Here is a 23,191-nt window from a genome sequence, read left to right as displayed (position 1 = left end):
TTCTGGTTTGTTTACTGCAAATTCACACCTTTCATGTGTTTGAATGCTGACTGTCTCAGTGACATTTGAATTGATTTATTGTTTCAGTTCCGAGGCTTGCATTTCAAGTATTAATTTGTTGTCTTGCAATCACTCTTGGTTACGCCACAGCAAGAGTATTGTGTGCAGTTCTGGAATCCATTGTAGGAGGGATGTGATAGGACTGGAGAGAGTGCGGAGGAGAGTTACCAGGATGTTGCCTGAGCTGGAGTGTTTCAGTGATGGAGAGGTTGGACAGATTGCGGCTGTTTTCCTTAGAGCTATGGCATCTTGGGGGAAACATGATTGTGTTGTTTAAAATTATGAGGGACATAGATACGATAGCCAGAAAGAAGGGATCAGTGACCAAAGCAAGAGGCAGGAGGGTTAGAACATAAAACATAGAACATTACAGCACAGTACAGGCCCTTCGGCCCTCGATGTTGCGCCAACCTGTGAAACCAATCTGAAGCTCATTTAACCTACACTAACCTTCCATTCTCATCCATATGTCCATCCAATGACCATTTAAATGGCCTTTAAAGTCTCCTCATTTCCCCTCCCCCACCTTACCCCAGTTCCAACCTTGCAGCTCAGCACTATCCTCATGACCTGTCCTACCTGCCAATCTTCCTTCCCTCCTATCTACTCCACCATCCTCTCTGACCTATCACCTCCAACCCCACCCCATTCACCTATTGTACTCTTTGCTACCTTCTCCCCAGCCCCAGCCCCCCATTTAACTCTCCACCCTGAGGCTCCCTGCCTCCATTCCTGATGAAGGGCTTTTGTCTGAAATGTTAATTTTCCTGCTCCTCGGATGCTGCCTGACCTGCTGTGCTTTTCCAGCACCACTCTAATCTAAACTTAAAGTTGACAAGTCTACAACTGTTGCAGGCAGTGTGTTCCACACCCCTGCTATTCTCTGAGTAAAGAAACTACCTCTGACATCTGTCCTATATCTATCACCCCTCAATTTAAAGCTATGACCCCTTGTGCTAGCCATCACCATCCAAGGAAAAAGGCTCTCACTGTCCACCCTGTCGAACCCTCTGATTATCTTATATGTCTCAATTAGGTCACTTATCAACCTTCTTTTCTCTTAAGGGGATGTGGGGAAAAACTTCTTCATCCAGAGGTCTGGTGGGAATGTGGAGCTCTCTGTCAGTAAGGGTAGGACAGGCAGAAACCCTCAGCACATTGAATTAGAACCCTCTGATTATCTTATATGTCTCAATTAGGTCACTTATCAACCTTCTTTTCTCTTAAGGGGATGTGGGGAAAAACTTCTTCATCCAGAGGTGTGGTGGGAATGTGGAGCTCTCTGTCAGTAAGGGTGGGACAGGCAGAAACCCTCAGCACATTGAATTAGTATTTAGATATACATTTGCAATACCAAGGCCCACACAAGGCTATGGACCAAGTGCCGGTTAATAGGTTTAGAAGGTTTGATTGTTTTTAACCAGCATGAATGCAATGGGCAGAATGACCTTTTTCCATGTTGTCGATCTCTATGACACACTCTTTCTATGAGCATTTCCAGTATTTTTGTATCAGATTACCATTGTTTTTATTTCACCATAAGAAACATAGACACTCCCTCTACAGGGTAATCCCAAAGTGTCAACTTCACATTTTATAATTTGCCACAGTAAATCTGTTTTGAAAAATATGGGGCCATTTACAGTGATGCTTACTGGTCATCGTGACGCAAATTTAAAATAGAATTGTGTAATATTGTTGTGGGGAAAAAGACTTTTTCTTGTTAGTTGTAGATTGCAGTGCTTAAACAAAATTCCTGCTGCCTCCAGTCCACATCTGTACATATGAATCCTGGTGAACATACAGTAATAGCTAGCTTACCCTAGAGTAGGAATTACTTCGACCAATGTAACTAAACGCTATAATTTTTAAACCACATTAACAAAGATTTAACCATAATTTGCGCAAGTTTGGTTTGTTCTTTTGATATTCTGGAATTTGGTTTATAGGGATTTGTCTTGTCACCTGCAAAAGCCCTCAAACCATTAATATAGGAGACTCACACATGAGTCCAATACTGGACATGCATTCCTGTTACATTAAGAACCACTGAATTGTTGTCAGAAATACGTCTGCCTCCAATAGGCTAACTTCAGAACTGCCAGTGTTCCTATAGTTCCTCACAAACTTCTCTTACAATTTTACGTTATAGAAAAGATGTGAATGCGTTGGAGAGAATGCAGAAGCGATTTACAAGAATGGTTTCAGAATGAGAAATATCAGTTACGAGGATAGATAGAAGAAGTGTGGGCTGTTCTCATTGGAGAGAAGAAGGCTTGGAGCAAATTTAATATAGATTTTCAAAATCATGAGCAGTCTGGATAGAGTAAATAGTGAGTTGTTCATGCTCATAAAGGAAAAGAATGAGAGGGCACAGATTTGGAACAGTATGCAGACAAAGTAAGGGTGGTTTGAGGGAAAACTTTTATCACATGGCAAGTAGTTAGGGTGTGGAAAATACTGCCTGGAAATGTGGTGGAAGCAGATTCAAGAGGGGCATTGGATGATTATTTGGATATGAACAGTGTGCTGGGATATGAGGAAAAGGCAGGAGATTGGCACTCGGTAATAGAACCAGTGCAGGCCACCAGCATCCACATCCAGAGGATCATTAGCCGCCATTTCTGCCACTTGCAGTGAGATGCCACCACCAGACACATATTCCCCTCCCCTCCCTTGTCAACCTTCCACAGGGACAGTTCCCTCGGAGACATCTGGTCCACTCTTCCTTCTTCCCAAACTCCCCCCACCCCCTCCCCACAGCCTCACGGCATACCCTGCATCTGCAGATGGTGTAACACTTGTACAGTTACTTCCTCCCTCCTCAGTATCTCTGGGGCCAAACACACATTCCAGCTGAAGCAGCACTTGACCTGCACTTCTCACAATCTACTCTACTACATTTGCCGCTCACAATGTGGTCTCCTGAACATTGGGGAAATAAAGCATAGACTGGGGGACTGCTTCATAGAACATTTACGTTCTGTCAGCAAAAAAGACTGAGCTTCCAGTTTCCTGCCACTTTAACACCCCACTCTGTTCCCTGGCCAACATCTCTGTCTCAGGTTTCCTGCAGTGCTCCAGCAAAGCCCAGTGCCAACTGGAGAAACAGCATCTCGTTTTCCAGCTGGGGACCCTGCAGCCCTCCAGACTCAATATGGACTTCAATAACTTCAGGGCTTGAGCTCTCCCATGTCCTTTCCCCAACCCCCATACACCAGGCCTTATCACATGGTTTGCTGTTACACACCACCCATTTGTTGGCCACAAACAATCCCCATTAACAGCTATTCACCCTCCCAGCCAGATCATTACCCACTCCACTGTCTGTCCAACTGTTCTTCTCTCTCTTTGGGCTCTATCCCCACCTATCATTTACTTCTCCCCCTCCCCCTTTGTCTTCAGCATAAAAATCAATATTTTCCTAGCTACCACCAATTTTGAGGAAGGGTCACCGGACCTGAAACGTTAACTTTGATTTCTTTCCACTGGTGCTGCCAGACCTGCTGAGCTTTTCCAGCAATTTCTGTTTTTGTTCCCCAGAACATTCCCTGGGTCTCAGGATGAACAGTCCAGCGATAATACCACTATGATATCACCTCCCCCTAACTACTCTCGCCCCCCACCTCTTGCTCCTGAAGTTTCACCACAGAATGCTTCCCTCCAATCTGTAAAGTACTTTTCCATTACTGGCCTCTCTATCTGTTAGCCACTTCCCTTTAATCCTGTGGGATTCAGTATCGCTAATGGGTTTATGATGTGGCATTTTATCGAGTGTTTTTTTGAATGTCTATACTCACTGGCTCCACCTTGTCAAGCTTTGTTGCCATTCATTGTAAAATTCAGTAAAATTTGTCAGGCACTTGAAACCACATCGATAAAGCAGAATCTGATTAATTCTTCATGAGAACAGTTCCCCTGAAAGATCATCGATCAGAAGTAATGGCTCTTTTTCCCTCTCTACAAATGCTTCCAAACCTACTGTATGTTCTGATCTTTTAGACTTGTAAACAAAGCACGGATAGTAATTTGCTTTCGTGTTACTCATTAATTAACCATCGCCATAACCATTTTTGTCACAGTTCAGTTTTGGTATTCCTTTTATTGGTTATATACTTTAAAATGACCATTTAAAACCTCCTCAAAATTTCTGTTTTTGCAAAGACCGTGTAACTAAACAGCAGTGTGTTGAAATGGAGTTGAGGGATAATGGTTGGTCTTTTCATAAGAGTATTAGATATAGGAGAAGAATTCAGGCCATTCAGCCCAACAAATCTGCTCCACCATTCAATTGTGGCTGATATATTTTTCAAGTCGTGAGTGTGGTGCTGGAAAAGCACAGCAGGTCGGGCAGCAGGTTTCAGGCAAAAGTCCTTCATTGACTTTCCTGCGCCTCGGATGCTGTCTGACCTGCTGTGCTTTTCCAGCACCACACTCTTGACTCTAATCTCCAGCATCTGCAGTCCTCACTTTTGCCTCGTTGATATGTTTTTCAACCCCATTCTCCTGCCTTCTCCCCATAACCCTTGATCCCCTTACTGATCATGAACCTATATATCTCCTTCTTAAATATAGTCAATGACTTGGCCTCCACAGCGTTCTGCTGTAATGAATTCCACAGATTAGCCACACTCTGGCTGATGGAATTCATCCATATCTCAGCTCTAAAGGGTTGTCCCTTCAATCTGTGGGTGTGCCATTAGGGCCTAGTTTCTCCTGTTAGTGGAAATATCCTCTCCATATCCACGATATCCAGGCCAATCAGTATTCTGTACATTTCAATCAGATCCCCCCTCATCCTTCTAAACTCCAATAAACCAAAGTCCTCAACTTTCTTCATATGACGAGCCCTTCATCCTTGGGATCATACTTGTACCCCTCCTTTGGACTCCCTTCAAATACCAGCACATCCTTCCTTTGATACAGAGCCCAAAACTGTCCTCAATATTCCAAATGTGGTCTGACCAGAGACTTGTACAGCCTTAGCAGTACATCCCTGTCTTTGTATTCTAGACCTCTCAAAATTAGTGGTAACATTGAATTTGCCTTCCTAACTGCCTTCCCAAACTGCATGTTAATACAATACAATACAATACAATACAATACAATACAGCACAGGAACAGGCCCTTCCGCCCACCAAACATGAGCCAATTACTAATCCATATTTAGACTTGTTACTTATTGTCCATGTGCAGTTTCTTTCACTCTGTTCACCTCCTGTACATGTGTCTATTAAGATATGTATTAAACGTTGCTAACGTGCCTGTTTCCCAAACCTCCACTGGCAGTGTGTTCCAGACATCCACCATCTTCTGTGTGAAAAAAGTTCCCTCTCCAACCTTGAACCTGTGCCCTCTTGTAGTTGACCTTCCCACCCTGGGAAAAAGCCTCTGGCTATCCATCCTAACTTTGCCTTTCATAATTTTGTAGACCACTATCAGGTCACCCCTCAGCCTCCGTCTTTCCAGTGAAAACTGTCTGAGTTTATTCAACCTCTCCTCATCACTAAAACCCTCCAGACCAGACAACATCCTGGCAAACCTTCTCTGTAACCTCTCCAAAACATCCACATCCTTCTGCCAGAGTGGCAACCAGAACAATGTTCCAAATGTGGCTGAAATAAAGTTTTGTACAACTATGACATAATTTGCCAACTTTTATATTCAATGTCCTGGCTAAAGAAGACAAGCATGCTGAATGCCTTCTTGACCACCTTATCCACCTCTGTTACCTCTGTCAGCAATCTGTGGCCCTGTACACCCAGATCCCTCTGTATGTCAGTGTTCTTAAGGGTTCAGCCATTTATTGTGTAATTCGCATTTTAATTTGATCTTTCAAAATGTATCACCTCACATTTGTCTGGATGAAACTTCAACTGCCATTTCTCTGTCTATATCCTGCTTTATCCTTTGACAGCCCTCCTCACCATCTGCAACTCTACCAATTCTGGTTTTATCCACAAACTTCCTAATCAGACCATATACATTTTCTTCCAGGTCATTTATGTATATTACAAACAACTGATATCTGATCCCTGCGAACACCACTAGTTGCCCTGAACCCAGGCACCAGGCAGGCAACACAGTCTTCTGGGAAGCTCAATCCTGGCCACAGTGAACATTGTGCATTGCCGTGACAGTAGCATTCCTGATTATAACTACATTTCTCTTTACTCCCCCCTTTTGAATGGCTCACTGTACCATGGTGTGATGGTCAGTTTGCTCATCCTCCCTACAGCCCCCACTCTCATCCACACGGGGAGCAAGAATCTCAAGCCTGTTAGACAAGCTCAAGGGGTGAGGCTCCTTCAGTACTACCTCCTGGATCCTCCTATATATGTCATTCATAGTCGCATTCTCCTATCGTTGAGTACTGACCAAATTTGGGGTAGCTAATCTAAGGGGTGTGACTGCCTCCTGAAACACACCATCCAGGTAACTCATAGTTCGCTCCCTGATGTGTCGTAGTGTTCAAAACTCAGACTGCAGCTTATCAACTCTGAGCTTGAGTTCCTGAAGCAACCAACACTTGCTCCAGATATGGTCACTCTGAACTACAATGGGGTCCACCAGCTTCCACATCATGCAATTACAGCACATCACCTGCACTGGCACCTCTACTTTAATTACTTGATTGTTGATTTGATTTTTGAAAATTTTGGATTGGTCTATTAGTTTGAAGCCAGTAAAGTTCCCCTACTTATCTTCAATCTGAAAGTAACCTATGAAAATGGTCAAATCAATAGCAATAAGCAACCAATGACCTTGTGATTTACCTGCAATGTCATTCTTTTGGGCTAGGTCCCTGATTCTGGGCTTTAAAAAAAACTTTGAGCCAAAAAATGTAAGCAAAAAGCACCTCTTCCCTTGTGCACCAAATTCCCTGAACTGTGTACTCCCTCAGGCTTGTTTCACTCTGGACGTGATCTCTCCTTCCGGACAGTTTGAAGCTTACTGAACATTGTTCACACCATTATTTGTATCGATTATACATGAGCTTGTAGTTTCAAATACTTCTTATCCCTAAGTGACTGCATACGTTGAATAATTATGAAATTTTGTTGATTCCCAGCATGGTAAGGTAGACTAACTATCAGTAGAATTGAGTACTTCATTAATATGTTGCCTGTGTTTTATTCATTAGGAGATGAGGAGCTTTTTGAACAATCCTACATCCCCAACTATGGAACAATACCAGGAGAGCAAGAGCATCTGCCAACTGAGTTGGTAAGTAAGCTCAGAGTCTGCTAGTAAAGTGAAGATGACTGATCAAGCCCTTATATTCGACTCCAGTGTTTTATTGAAGATTTACATGAAGAGTAGCACTGGTACATTTAACAAAACTGTACATTTTAAAATAATGTGCAGGTATCTTAATCATTCTGGTTTTGATTGCTTCTTTTTAAAATTGTGTTTCAGTATGTGCTCCTGGTAAATATGAGGAGCTCCCCAACATCAGTCCTTAACTGATAAATGGAAAACCTCAGAAAGAAACCAGTGTAACCCTGCATAATAGCAAGCAGATCTGTTTTCATTTTATCACAGGATGTAATATCAGCGCAGATTGTAACTTAACTTCTTTTATTTTTCAACCCAAAGAAGTTCCACTCTGCATCTATTGCAGGGACTAACTGTAGATGGATGCTACTGGATCTGGGTAAAAAGGATGATGTGAACATCCTGTACGTAATTTTCTACTTCCCACTTCTACTTCTCGAAGGATAGGTACTAATGTCATCTCCTAGCCTTGGCAGGCTTCCAACACCCATGGACTTGAGAAGATAAGCACAAATGTGAATCGTTAAAAACTGTACAATGCTAAAGAAATGGCGTATTTCCCTCCCAGAGCAGCAGTTTAAAACTTGTTTTTTTAAAACTTCTGCAGTATTTAAAGACTCTTCGATGGCTACTTATGAATATCACCTGCAAAGAAAAAGATACTTCTTTTTCACTCTTGGGAATCCTTTACAGACTTAGAACAATATTAATCTTAAACTTAACCATAGACGATTGTAAGGGTGTTTTATAGAATCTATGTAAGACAAGAATCTACATGAATCAGCAGAATACGAACAGTACTCTTTAATAAATAATGCATAATTATGTTTTTAATAACGTTTTGATGTAATTGATTAATCCATGTAACCATTCCGATACCATTAACAGGGTCCATATAGAAAAGAGGCAACTTACTTATTTGGTCCAATGTCTGGGGTAAGATGGTACAACATGCATATTAATCATAAGGTGAAAGTATCTGGGGAATGGTGTCCTTGGTTGTACAGTAGATTACAAGATAAATCCATATATTCTGGTGCACAAAGCAGTTGCCAAACAACAGCAAGCACTGTGCTTACTGAGAATCCCCTCTGAATTCAAAACAATCATTGCTGATCATTCAACTCAGTATCCTGTTCTTGCTCTCTCCTCATATTCCTAGATCCCTTTAGCCCTGAGAACTGTATCTAATTCCTTCTTGAAAACATCCAAGGTTTTGGCCTTAACCACTTTCTGGGGCAGAGAATTCCACAGCTCCATCACTTTCCAGGTGAAGAAATTTCTCCTCATTTCAGTCCTAAATGGCCTCCCCATATCCTGAGACTGTGGCTTCTAATATAGACTCCCTGGTCATTGGGACATCTTGTATTTACCCTGCCTAGATCCATGAACATTTTATCGGTTTCCATGAGATATGATTTCTGATTGCTAATTTCAGATGTTGTACCCAGAAACAAAACTATTGTTCCCAGCAACAATTCCGCATTCTGAAGAATTTGAGTAAAATAATTGAAGACAGAGTAGCAGACTTAATCACCCTCTACCTTTGACTCACCTGCTGCTCGGATGCTGCCTGACCTGCTGTGCTTTTCCAGTGTCACACTCTTGACTCTGATCTCCAGCGTCCGCAGACCTCACTTTCTCCCACCCTCGACCATTTGTTCACCCCAGGAAAATATCCTGGATCAGGATCAGCCTGACCACCAGGTGAGAGGGAAGATTTCTCTGTCATTATTTATTTGGTGAAATCTTCAACCCAAACATAAACAGTATTTCAAATATGTTTATTAACTTTATGATAATAAACTGCTGTGATCATAGAATTCCTACAGTGTGGACCCAGGCCCTTCGGCCCAACAAGTCCACACTGACCCTTCAAAGAGTAATCCACCCAGATCCATTCCCCTACTATCCTATATGCACCCCTGACTAATGCACCTAACCTACACATTTCCCGAACACTATGGGCAATTTGGCATGACCAATTTACCTAACCTGCACAGGACGCAGACACGGGGAGAATGTGTAAACTTCACACAGACAGTCGCCCAAGGCTGGAATCGAACCTAAATCCCTGATGCTGTGAAGCAGCAGGGCTAACCATTGAGCCACTGGGCTGTGAGCACAATTAATTGACACCATTTCATTATTGCAAATTCGGCATCCAAGATAAGCTACTGAATTTCAGAAATAAGAAAATATAATATTTCATGAAAATATTTGAAAATTATTTGTTGACACGCTACAGGTTCAGTTGCTGGCCTGGCTAAGTCAACCAGTCTTAATTGAGTGGGGAGAGAGGGCATCTGATCATGAAGTGGAGCAGTAAGTGATTTCTCTCCTAATTTGCTATCCAGTCATTCCAACAGGATGTGCTGTTCTGTAAAAGTAAATTCATCATGGTCCCACCGGACCAAGGGACTGCTTTTTCATCAGAGAGAGATGAATGGCAGTGGCTTGACCTGAGGACCAATTTCTGTCGACAGGAACCAAACATAGGATTGAACTTGGTACAAGAATTAATTCAGTTATTGTGATCCCATTATAAACTAACCCATTGAAAGTTACACTGTAGGCTTACATGTGACAAACAGTGAGGCATCATCACTGTACTCCTGGCATTGTAGCTATACATCACGATGACTCACTACCTTTAGTTGGCTAAATAGAGGAGGGAACGTAAAAAGATTTAAAGTATATTTATTATTGCAGCAGTTCAACATGATATTAACTGGTTTTTAACATTCTTGTAAATAGTTTATTTTCCAAATTAAAAAAAATTACACCTATTTTACATCTCTATTACTCCATATTAGCATTCCCTTTGCCTTTTCTTTAGGCACCTTGCCATCTATTCCACACACTTCTTCTCCCCCTTTGTCAACAACATAAAAACCACATTTTCCAGCTCCTTTCATTTCTGAAGAAGAATTATATCAGACTCAAAATGTCAACCCTGTTATTATCTCCAGACTCCTGAGCTTCTCCAGCGTTTTCTGATTTTACTTCAGATTTCCAGCATCTGCAGGATTTTGCTTTTATTTCAGTTACAATATGGTGCAGTGCAGAGGGATATCGGTTGAGCAGCAACAGAAGTACATTTTTTTCCGTTGTAATTTGTCCTTGATTAAATGGGCGGGACATGACGAAACCGTAACTGGTCCATCCCAAATGTGCAAATAAACCCACAATGGTCTAGTTCCGTTTCTCAGAGTTTCTCATCCAACTGCAGCATTTATTCTGCTTTGTGACATTGATGAGTAATTCCGCAGGAGTGTACAATATACATCCTCTGTAACTCAAAAATTCACGCATTGTTATCTCCAGAATATGTGAAGGAATATCAACAACTGATGAAGTCATTGTTTGTGCAGTCTGTTTGCACTTCATCAGAGGTCTGAGTCCTTCAGTAATTCCACCCCTCCCCCTTAATTTTATAACAACCCACTTCTATTTAAAAATAATATTGCAAGATAGATCAGAATCATATAATTGGCAGTTTGACAATGTTAATTAAACCTTTTGACTAAATTTCCATGACTTGTGATTCTTGAGCAACAGATTCAAATGTTTGATATTTTGCATACACCAGATGTTTCCAGTTACACCACGTTCAGTTATCAAAATTCTAACATGCACCTGTTCTTGCGCATCTAAAAAATATTTACCAGATCCTTTCCTAAAGTATGAAAATTCATTAATCTGGCATTTCACAAAATGAGCCTTCCAACATTGACAAAATCTAAACAAAGTGACATCAACAGTGTGGGTTAATTCCCGCACTGTCTGAGGGTTACCATGAAGGAATCTTCATCTCAGCCTCTCCCCTTGAGATATAGTGACTCTTGGGTTAAACCACCACCCGCCATCTCTGTTCATAATGAAAGAGCACCCCTATGGGACAATGACATTAATGTTTTGCTGTGGATGCTGGAAATCTGAAATAAACATCGAAAATATTGGAAATGAACTTATTTAGAAAACATTATAGGCCTGTTTCAAAAGGAAATGGAAACCAGCACAGAGCTCTGATGTGTTAATGAAGTTTAATTTAATATTAGACTGAAAGAATTTTAAATATGTTAAAGACGTGTATAACTATGCCACAGGGGACACTTTAAAGTGCAGTCTTGATTTGCTTAGCAACTGTTGTGCTTCAGCACCTGGTAACGTACCGAGGAAATTGTGAAATGGTAATGGGCTGAACCTGTTAGAAATGAAAATCAACAAAATGCATGCAAATTATTATGTAAGAATCATTCATCTTCTAAATTGTATGTAGGACATGACCACTTCACCAATTTACTGTGGAATGTACCATTTTGCCAGAAGTCTTTAGGCCATCAACAATGTAACAGCAGCTTAATGTAATAACGTGCACACAGAGTGATACAAAGTTATAGGTATCTTATTCCTAAGACAAGATCTTCTTTTGAGAGAATTTATAACACTTGCTGAAATTCTGCCAATGTGATTTTGTTTAAAATGAAACCTGGTTCAATGTAGAAGACTTAGAATATCACAGGAATGGGAAAAAGAATGAAATCTGAGTAAGGAAATGTCATTTGCACAATCACCTGAAAATCTCTCACCAGCAATTTTGTGTTGTGGGGCTGTGACTGAATCATTTGTGTCCAGAATGCTAACAAAATAATTATTCTGAATTTATTTTTAAAATGACAAGCAATAATTGTGACACCTGCCTTCCTTAATGAAAATATTATGATGAAGAGGGCCTTGCCGATCAAATTCTATTTTAAAAATAAATTACATTGTCATCACTAGTCATCCTCTCATCTGGAAAGACGATGGATGTCTTTTGAGCCAAAGTCTTAACTACTGAGAATGGGTGAAAATACTCAGTAAGGCCTTATCTTAAAGGGAGGATCCACCCAAAGCCCCAGCAGCTGGAACATGTTTCTCACATTGAGCTGCAGAGCTTCAATAAAACATTAGCTCACTTGTCTTCCTGCCACTATAACGGATCCTCCTCCTTGTGTGTGGTAGTTACACTCTTCATTCTTTCTCCTTTTATCTCAGGGGTGTTTTTTTTTATTGACGTTATTGTCCAGTGTCTGTCCAAGTTACAAAAATAATACCACACTGTGTTGTTCTTCTCATATATTGTCTGATCTTTCAGAACAAAAGATTGCAGCACCATTAGATGTCAAGGCAGGCATATTTCAGTATTAGACGAATGCCATCAAGGCAGAAAATAAGCAGGTTTTTACACTGTCTGATGGGCACTTAACATCATCTTATTTAAGTGAGCTAAACTGAAAAAATGTATTTACTGAGTTGCTGCTGACCCTCTCAGACAGAGCAGTAGGTTAGGGTAAGATTTGAAAAGTGGCAAGGTAGTCAGTTCTTAATGTTCTGAATACTGTAGCTTGGTGATTTGGGAGTTAATGCTAGCTGATGCACTTAATTATGGTACCTTTCCAGTCATTTTTGGGCTCAGTGTTTTCTCCCTTCCCACTATTAATTTAGCTGTGTCTGGTCTAGGTAGAGACAGAAGGGTCTGCATTTCATCGCTCCCTTCTCCTCCTCCTCCCAGTTTGCCATTGGCCAGTGCCTCAGAGGGAGGGTGTAACTGAACACACCCATGTTCAAAACAGATCACTTTACATGAAGAACCAAAAAAGAGAAATGTGCTGGCATCCAGCTACATGGATCAGTGAGCAGGGCCTCTGGGAAGTGGTTGATGTGAGATCTGTACAACACCCCACCAACTGTGCAGGAGTCCCACTTGTTTCCAGCGGCCAAGCGGTCATTATTCCAGTGGGGATGGACCTGAAGGAGTCATAGAGTTGTACAGCACGGAAACAGACCCTTCGGACCAACATGTCCGTGGTAACTAAACTAATCAAGTCCCTTTTGCCAGCATTTGGTCCATATCCCTCTAAACCCTTCCTATTCACGTACCCATCCAGATGCCTTTTAAATGTTGTAATTGTACCAGCTTCTACCATTCCTCTGGCAGCTCATTGCATACACGCACCACCCTCTGCGTGAAAATGTTGCCCCTCAGGTCCCTTTTAAATTCTCGCCCTTCACCTATACCCTCTATTTTTGGACTCTCTATCCTGGCTTTTCAACTTATCCATGCACCTCATGATTTTATAAACTTCCATGAAGGTAATCCTTCAGTCTCCAATGCTCCAGGAAACATAGCCCCAGCTTATTCAGTCTCCCTTTATAGCCCAAACCCTCCAACTCTAGCAATATCCTTGGAAATATTTTCTGAGCCCTATCAAATTTCACAATATCTTTCCTGTAGCAGGGAGACCAGAATTGAATGCAGTATTCCAAAAGTGGCCTAGCCAATGTCCTTTACAGTTACATGACCTCCCAACTCCTATACTCAATGTACTGACCAATAAAGGCTAGCATACCAAACACCACCTTCACTACCCTGTCTACCTGCAACTCCACTTTCAAGAACTAAAAACTGCACTCCAAGGTCTCTTTGTTTGGCAACACTCCCCAGGACTTTATTGTTAAGTGTACAAGTCCTGCCCTGATCTGCTTTATCAAAATGCATTGATTTAAATTAAATTCCATCTGCCATTCCTTGGCCCATCAGCCCAATTGATCAATGTCCCATTGTACTTTGAGATAACCTCCTTTGCTGTCCGCTATGCTGCCAATTTTGGTGTCATCTGCAAACTTACTAAACATACCTCCTTTGTTCACATCCAAATAATTTCCATAAATAACAAAACGCAGTGGACTCAGCACCAATCCTTGTGGCACACCACTGATCAGCGCTGGTACACAGAGATCCTGCAGACTTCAAAAGCATTACCTGGGAAATTGAAGATTCCTGTGATCAATTCTATGCCTAGAATCCTTCAAAATACTCCATTTAAGTCTGAGAATTCAGAGTTCAAATGAAATTAAATATATACTTCCTCATAATTAGTTAAATATGTTGTCTAACTCCTGAGTAACTATTCAAGTGTACCTGTACTTATCTCAGTAACCCCAAATACACCTTCCCACAGAATACTTATCTCACACCCCCAGGACCCGCACACCTCTTCTTCTGCTCAAAACTTGTCTGCACTACCTTCCTGACTTACTGTCACTCCCTCGGACCTGACTCCTCTCTGGATCCGCTTCCTCCCTGGATCTGCCTCCCCCATATACTCCTGGGGCACACTCCCATTCTCTTCCCCTGGTCAGGACCCAATCTGTCTCCACTTCCCCTGGGACTCAGCCCCTTTGTTTTCCAGCTCTGGATCTTCCTGCATCTGCCCATCCTGACACCTACCCATCAGGCATCTACCCCATGGTACTTGCATCCTGTTTACCTGGCACTGTAACCTCACAGTTATGTACTTGCCATTTGACAGCAGCTGTCAAAGTGTCTGTGGTTTTGGAAGATACAGCAGCTGACTGCTGTGAAAAGAGAATGTGGTTTGCCTTCCTCTGACAGCTCTGCACCGCGAGAGAATTCACAGCACGGAAGTTGCACTCCACATTTCTGAAAGAGCCCTGGTCAGAATCAATTTGCAAGAGATTGCCACTCCTTTTAAAATCGAGCCCATTAAAACAGAAGTGTATTCTTCTGCTGAGGCAACTTGTTAATCATTTGCCGGCATGACTTTTCTGTGTCTCCCTACTTGCTCAACTGAAGCCCATTTCCACATGTAACTCACACATCAGGATGGAAAATAAGATCCAAGTGAACTAGGCGTGTCAAAAATAAATAAATGCTCTGCTGCAGTCAAGCAAAGGGACAGAGAGCCCTAGCATTTGATGACATTAAGTACTGACTAAAACATTTCAGGAAGGATAATTGAAATCTTTATACTATAGGACATGCAGGATTTAAAATTAAATAAAAACACGTGACTAGCTCTCTGTATTGGTACTGTGAACCAGATCTGATAAGAGAGCTTTCTCACAGATCCAAACATACCCTCTCATTGCTCATGAGTCGAGACAGAATTTGACCTTCCACATGTTTGCAAAGTAGATTTCTTGATGTGTTGGTCCACGTCACACATGTGCTGATTACAATCTCTTGTGCAGTGGTGCTCAACAGTATGGTTAACAACCAGTGATACTGCATCAGAATTGCAGTATGTATCCAGAATGAGCAGAAATAAGGAAACAAATCAACATGTGGAATTGACTGTAAGCAGTTCTGCAAACACATGACACTGGATGACATAACACTATGCCTCTAGATGTGGATATAAATAACAGCTCAAATATAAAGAACATCTTGTAAAATAAAAACTTCAAACCCTCCGAAGTAAATTCAAGTCATGCAATCCATGACCCTGCTATTTTAAAAATGTAAGCTTCTATTATGAAAGCCACTTTATTAAAATAATTTGGATTTGATAAACCACAAATTGTGGCATAATTATGGATCGGAAGACCATTTTAGCTTTTTCTTTATTCATTCATAGGAGTGGGCGTCACTGGCTAGGCCAACATTTTATTGCTGATCCTTAACTACCATGGGAGCGGTTAAGTGTCAGCCATCTTGTTTTGGTCTGGAGTCACGTACAGCTCCCTTCCCTAAAGGGCACCAGAGATTTTTTTTTTGTTTCTCCCAACAATCAACAATGGTTTCATGGTCATCATTAGACTGTTAATTCCAAATTTTTATCAGAATCAAATTCTGCCATCTGCAATGGTGTGATTCAAACTTAGGTCCTCAGATCATTACCAAGATCTCTGAATTAATAGTCTAGGGCTGGTATCCTGAGGCCATTGCCTCCCCACATGATATTCAAGGTTAAGTAAGGGAAACGGAAACTTTTGTCTGATTCAGTGCAAACACCAGAATCTCAAAATGGGCGCGCACAAAACCAATTCAACCTGATGACTACTCTGAAGTGCTTTTATTTTAAATTTTAATTTAAACAGCAAGTTTAATGTCAATATCAGAGATTTGGAGCACTGGTAATAAATTGGCAAGGTGGTCAAAAACTACACATGAGCTAACAACACACAAATCATAAATACCCATTAAGATAAGGCCAGATATAATTTGTCAACCTTCATGGAGCAGTGAGGAGAAGAGTCATTGTAAGATGCGGAGCACTGCCCAGGGTTAACAAGTATTCATGTTTATGCTACTTTACCTAAGCTAAAAGTACCACTTTAAAAACAGTAATAATGACTGCCTACGTTGCAGTGTACACTATTGCAGATTTGTAGAAAATTTAGATAAAACTGCAATAGACACTGTAGAATTAAGAAGCTCAGATATATCTGGCCTTATCCTATTACTTGTAATCAGTACTAACCAGTCTCTTCTAAACCACAGTTTGATTACTCTTGAGTTTTTGATTGGTTTAATTACTATCCTTGAAAGATGTGAAGAAAATGTAAAAGTCATTTAGCTATGGACTGTGTCTTTCATGTAAATACTGAAAATCTGATTGAATTTGTGTTTCTAAATGTTTTGATATTAAAAGCTAATGCATCATCTCTAACGTATAAAAATGTATTTCATCAATGGTCTGCAAACCAGTTGTAGCAATGATTTATTTAGTGTCTTGCAAGCCAGAACTGAGGTACCCTATTTAAAATTAGAACATTTTATCCAAGTTTTGACTTGTTGCTGGTTATTAAGCACTTTATGAATGAAAATCCTCTGTTCAAAGATGGAATAAAATGCTGTTTGTTTCTATGTTTTCTATTAATCTGTTTCTAACTATTCCACAGCTACTCAATGCGAATGGTGCAGGATTCATGAGCAAATTCATGGTATGCTGCTGAGTGCTGAGAGAATGGCTTTTAACTTGTGATTTTTGTTTGCTTGATGGCATTTGCTTTACCTTTTAAAGGGAATGTAAATGTTGAGGTTCAGTTGGTAATCATCTCGAGTGACTTAACCAATTAACTAATCTGTGAGAAAGGCACAGGTAAGTAAAGTTCCAGTCATAGGCCTGCAAGTGCTTATTGCTAGAATTATACAAGGCAGTAGTTAGTACCCAGCTGGAAAACTGTGAACAGTTTGGAGCTCCTTATCGAAGGAAAGACGTACTGGCATTGGAGACAGTCCAGAGAAGGTAACACCAGGCTGATACTGGGTATGGAGGTTCTGTACTATGAGGAGAGATTAAATACACTGAGACTGTACTTGTTGGAATGTAGAAGAATGAAACATAGACAATTCCTCTAGAACTAACAGGGTAGATGCGCAAAAGTTATCTTTTCTTGTGCGAGAATCTAGGATCAGAGAGCATAGTCTCAGAAGAAGGAGATTCTAAGTCAGAAATGAGGAGGAATTTCTTCTCCCAGAGCATAGTGAATCTATGAAATCCTTTTTTGCTGAGGTCGGGCCACTGAATATACACAAAGCTGATATAGGCATATGTAAATAAACATAGAAAATAGATGCAGCAGTAGGCCATTCAGCCCTTCCAGCCAGCGCCATCATTCAATATGATCATGGGTGATCATGCAATCTCAGTATTCTATTCCTGCTTTCTGTGCATACCCCTTGATCCCTTCAGCCACAATGGCCATCTCCAGCTCCCTCTTGAATATATCTAACAAACTGGCCCCAACAGCTTCCTGTGGGAGAGAATTCCAAAGGTTCACAACCCTCTGTGTGAAGAAATTCTTCCTCATCTCAGTCCTGAATGGCTCATCCCTTTTATTTGTTATATTGCACTAACATTGCAAACGTATGATGTACTGAAAGAAAATACATTTTTTGCTGAAAGTGATGATACCACTCGGCCAACACCTCTCTGAAAATGTTGAAAATTTGTCAATGGAGAGCACAGTTTAAATGCACACCAGTCCACTCTGTACATTGTTAATTTAAAAATGATCCCTGTCATAATTCTGACTTACAATCATTGATCTGTATAACAGAGCAAGTAATATAACAACCTTTAAGACATAATTTCCTCCCAGTGACATTTATGTATTCAAATGTAGATGTCAACACGAAGAGTAAATTAATTATTTGGAACAGAAATAGCTGTTCCCCTAAGACCATTCAAACTACTACCACTTAACAGAAATTGTACTGCTGTAGCAAGAAAAATGTTTTTGCTCTTTGTTAGTACATGTGTAAGGAAGCTAGAAGCCACTTTGAGAAAGAGATGAATGTCTGCTTCGTGTACCTTATTATGATTTACTCTGTGGTAATTACAAAATGGTGCTCAGTAGGGATACAACAGCTTGCATTCGTAGTGCAATGCATTTCCATTCTCAGAGATGATGAATAAACTGCAGGCTGCTTCCTCCATCAACTAGAATTTAAATGTGACAACAGGTCATTTGAAATCTCGGTGCCCACTGAATCCCCAAATGGGATGGGTGCAAGTTTCTTCTTTTGAGACTAGTGTGGAGGCAGGCATAAAAATAGGAGGGACTGTATTTGGGAGGTTGTGGGGGAGTATGTTCCCATGTGGTTATGTTTTTCTCAGCTTATATAACACCGAGCATTGATGCAAAGACGCATCCTGGTAATGAAGGAACTGGAGAAGTTGGTACTTTCCAGAGCTTGGACAAGGAAGTCTGCATCGCCATGTACATGTCTCATCTGGATATTTTGGCTTTGGGAACGTTTCCTGTTTTTAGCTAGCAAGATACCACCAGTAAATGTAATTATAAAGGGCAGAGCTGTTGGTTAATATATATGGTATGCTACTAAATGCAACATGGGTTACCGAACATACCTGAAAGTTTGAAACCTTAATTGCAAAACTTGAATCTGCCACTGGGAAACTGATTATTGCCTCCCGACCAATTAAGATCAGCCACCTGCCTTTATGCAAAAGTCAGGCATGCCTGGATGTATCCAAAATATCTGCACCTCATTCACGTTTCCATGCCAATTTTGTTTTCCTGAATTTATTTGCACTAGATTTCCTTGCAATCCTTGCATCTCCCACATTCACTAATGCCTCACAATTTATGAAAAACACAATTACATCAGGGCTCACACAGCGTTCAGCCCATTATTCCCACCAACGCTGGCTTCTGGTCCCTCAGCATGATTTATTGAAGAGTCCTCCCCCTCAGCTTCAGACCTATTTAGGCATTACCATACCTTGTTGCTGTATCTTTTTCATCCTAATATCATCTGCTGTGCCTTTTCGTTTATTGACACTGTTCTTTTATATGATCTCCACTCCACTTTCTTCACCATTGGTAAGATGTTTTTCACCATCTGCTATCTTGCCACTTTATTTTTGTCCTCTTTCAGAAATATTTTCCAACCCATCTTTTTGACTCAGTTTTGGTAAATCTTTGTAAATTCTCATGGTCTGGTTTAAGCCCTTTGACCAGTAACACAATATTTTCTTGCTCTTCATCCTCCTCATGTTCACCCTCAGAATAACCACTTTTATGAGGTGCTTCCAGTACTTGACTCCTTAACTTCGGCCACCTCTGGCCATAGAGATATTTGGACTTACACTAGAAGTATATATTAACTTTATGGGTCTACCTACAGCATATGGTTCAAGAAGGCAGCTTTACTATCACCGTCTCAAAGGTAGCGAGGGACAGGCAATACATGCTGGCCCAGCCAGCAACATATATGTCCCACCAGTGAATTAAAAAAACCACTAACCCCCTTGGATACATTCTTCTCCTTTGTTGTTCTCTACCGCCTCAATTATGCATTTTTGTTTGATTTGAAAATGTATTAAATATGCAATCCCTTTTAAAACATCTTCCAGCCATTCAGTTCTTATTTGGTAGCCATGACTAGAGCCTCCTTGGACTCTGAGAGTCTGTAGTCATGGAGTCTTCCATTCTCCATGCCAGAGCAGAGCTCCCAACATGTTCTCTGATGTTAGCTGGAAAGGACTACCTCCCTAAAAGTTTATTTTTGTATCAGCAATCATTTCTTCAAAAAGTGAGTCATTGCTTACGAGATTGAAGACCTGTCAAAAGCCAAACATCTATCCATGAGTAAGATATCGGCACAATATCGTAATTTAAATGCCAATGCAGACTCCAGAATATCCACATTGTATGTCTTTGGCCTTTTATATAACTTGTCAAACTCTCAGATATGTTCTTCCATGGATTGATGCCCATCTTGTTATGTTTCTCAAATATTGTCTCGGCCTTGATGGCTTCCAACAAGCCATCCTTTTTGCAAATTCTGTCTATAATTGTGTTAGAATGTACAATCCCACTTTGGTATCCAGGTCTGTTACATTCTATTTTGAAAAAAATGTCTAATTTTACTCCTTCCTGGTAGGGATGAAACCAAAGCTGTACCTTGTTTGTCTTCTGGAGCAGGTGGGATTTGAATCTGGTGGTCCTCCTACCTCAAAGGTATGGACACTACCACTGTGCCACAACAGCCTCTTTGAACACACCTCATTTGGTTTCTAAACTCTGGGTTGATTTTTAATTTTAGATACTTTTAATTAATCTGGTCAGATATGTTATGATGCACCTCAGGAGGAGGTTCGATTTGAACCCAGGCCTTCTGTCTGAGAAAGAGGAACATTACCACTGCACTGTGAGAACCCAGAATGTATAAGTTAATAGTCAACTTTAATTGGCCATCAAGTCCTGAAGTGGGGCTTGAATGTAGAGATTCTGGTTTCGAGTCAGAAATGGAGCCAGTGCACCACATGACCTCTGTGAATATTTGAATTGATCTGTAATGACACACTTCCAGTGCAGGTGGGAATCGAACACAGACCATCTCATCCAGAGGTGGGGATATTACCCTTTCACCACCAGATCCTCTCATGAATGCAGCTCTTAAATACACAAACCCAGTGAGTCTTTCTTGTTCTCAATCAACTCTGGACTTGACCTATTTGAGCCTTAACCTGCATTTCCAGGTTGAGCAATTGAAGAGTCACAAATAGTGCTGACCATTGTGCAGTCATTAGTGAATGTCCCCATTTCTGACCTTGTTTTGGGGCGAAGGTTATTAATGAAACAGCTGAAGATGGTTAGGCCCAGGGGGGGGCAACCCTGAGGAACTCCTGCAGAGATGTCCTGAAACAGATGGTTAACGTCTAATGACCACCACTATGCTTTGTGCTCGGTCTCACTTCAGCTAGTGAAATGTCTTTGCCCTGATTGCCATTGATAGAGGTTTCCAAAGGCTCCTTTCTGCCATACTCTGTCAAATTCTGCCCTAATGTCAAAGGCAGCTGCTCCCAGCTCATGTCTGGAGCTTGGCTCTTCTCACTTCATTTGGACTAAGGCTGGAATGAAGTCAGCAGCTGGTGGAAGCAAAACTCTGCGAGGTATTGCTGAGTCAGTGCTGCTTGATGGCATTGCCAGCATTCCCTTCCATTGTTCTGTTGACTATTGAGAGTAGACTAATGGAGCAGTAATTGTCTGGTTTGGATTTGTCCTGCTTTTGTGTACAGGACATACCTGAGCAATTTTCTCCATTATCAGGTAGGTGCCAGTGTTGTAGCTATACTGGAACAGCTTGGCGAGGGGAGCAGCAAGTTCTCGAGCACGGGTTTGCAGTATTATTGCCAGAATGTTGTCAGAGCTAATGTTCCCAAGAAACTTAGATTATGGGCAGAGTCTTTGCTCTATCGAGTGTCATCGGCAGTTTTAGATTTAATGCGGAGTGAATTGGATTGGCTGAAGACTGGCATATGGAATGTTATAGGGTTATACAGCACAGAAGAGGCCATTCAGTTCATTGAGTCTGCACTGAAATATCTACATGAATCCCATGTTGCAGTACTTGACCTATAAGCCATGAATGTTATGATATTTCAAGTACTGCTCCATGATGGGGGCCCTCTGGGGGTCCCTGGGGTGGATCATCCACATGATAGTATTTCAGTGATACCTTTCTCATCGGGAGCTGTCTGCAGTCGTCATACGCAGGAAATCAGTTTCCTAATTTGACAATTTAATCAAGTCTGTGAGTTAGTCTAATCAGTTCATTATGGAAAACAGCAGTTTCTGCTCAGTCAGTTGGCAGTGAATAACTTACATGCAACAGCAAAATTTCATGCATTGGCCCAGACTTTGAGAGATTGCAACCAGAATCCAGTAAAGTTTTCTTTTTTAGATAAATATACAAAAGAAAAACATTTGCTGTTTGTTCTTTACAGCAATTTTATCTTTTTAGTTTCAGCTTTTAAATTCCTTTCCCATCCCTTTTGCTGCATCCATTGTGTCCACAGCACGGAAACAGATCCCTCAGTTCAACTCATCCATGCCAACCAAATATCTTAAATTAATCTAGTCCCATTTGCCAGCAATTGGCCCATATCCCTCTAAGCCCTTCCTACTAACATACCCACCCAGATGCCTGTTAAATGTTGTAATTGTAACAGCTTCCACCACTTCCTCTGGCAGCTCATTCCATAGACGCACCACCCCCTATGTGAAAGGTTGCCCCTTGTGTCCCTTTTAAATTTTCCCCCCTCACCCTAAACTTATGCCCTCTAGAACAAAGAACAAAGAAAATTTACAGCCCAGGAACAGGCCCTTCAGCCCTTCAAGCTTGAGCCGATCTAAATGTACTGTTTAAATCTGTCGGTCAATTCCTAAGCATCTGTATCCCTTTGCTCCCCACCTACTCATGCATCTGTCCAGATGAATGTTAAATTAATCTATCGTGCCTGCCTCTACGACCTCTGCTGGCGACGTGTTCCAAACACTCACCACCCTCTGTGTGAAGTACTTGCCACGTGTATCCTCCTTAAACTTTCCACCTCTCACCTTGAAAGCGTGACCTCTCGTTATTGAATCCTTCACCCTGGGAAAAAGCTTGTCTCTATCCACCCTGTCTATACCCTTCATGATTTTGTAAACCTCAATCAGGTCCCCCCTCAATCTCCTTTTTTTCTAATGAAAACAACCCAAACCTACTCAACCTCTCTTCATAGCTAGCACCTTCCATACCAGGCAA

At 41.2% G+C, this 23,191-nt stretch overlaps 1 protein-coding gene across 3 annotated transcripts in view; it reads left to right on the top strand.

Moving 5' to 3' along the window:
- The window catches only part of ano6 (anoctamin 6), a 140,607-nt gene that overhangs the window by 43,330 nt on the left and 74,086 nt on the right, over positions 1-23,191 (top strand). Inside the window, exons 2-4 of one of the 3 annotated variants that reach the window (XM_043708688.1) lie at positions 7,205-7,287; positions 8,227-8,274; positions 17,032-17,073. In XM_043708688.1, the coding sequence (XP_043564623.1) occupies positions 7,205-7,287; positions 8,227-8,274; positions 17,032-17,073 (173 nt within the window). The remainder of the gene's footprint in view (positions 1-7,204; positions 7,288-8,226; positions 8,275-17,031; positions 17,074-23,191) is intronic. The other 2 variants (XM_043708689.1, XM_043708690.1) reach the window with 2 other exon arrangements.

The sequence above is a fragment of the Chiloscyllium plagiosum genome, chromosome 19 (assembly GCF_004010195.1).
Source record: "Chiloscyllium plagiosum isolate BGI_BamShark_2017 chromosome 19, ASM401019v2, whole genome shotgun sequence".
In the NCBI taxonomy this organism is placed as follows: Eukaryota; Metazoa; Chordata; class Chondrichthyes; order Orectolobiformes; family Hemiscylliidae; genus Chiloscyllium; species Chiloscyllium plagiosum.
Note: the sequence above shows the minus strand (reverse complement) of the source record. Positions and strands in the feature narration are given on the sequence as shown.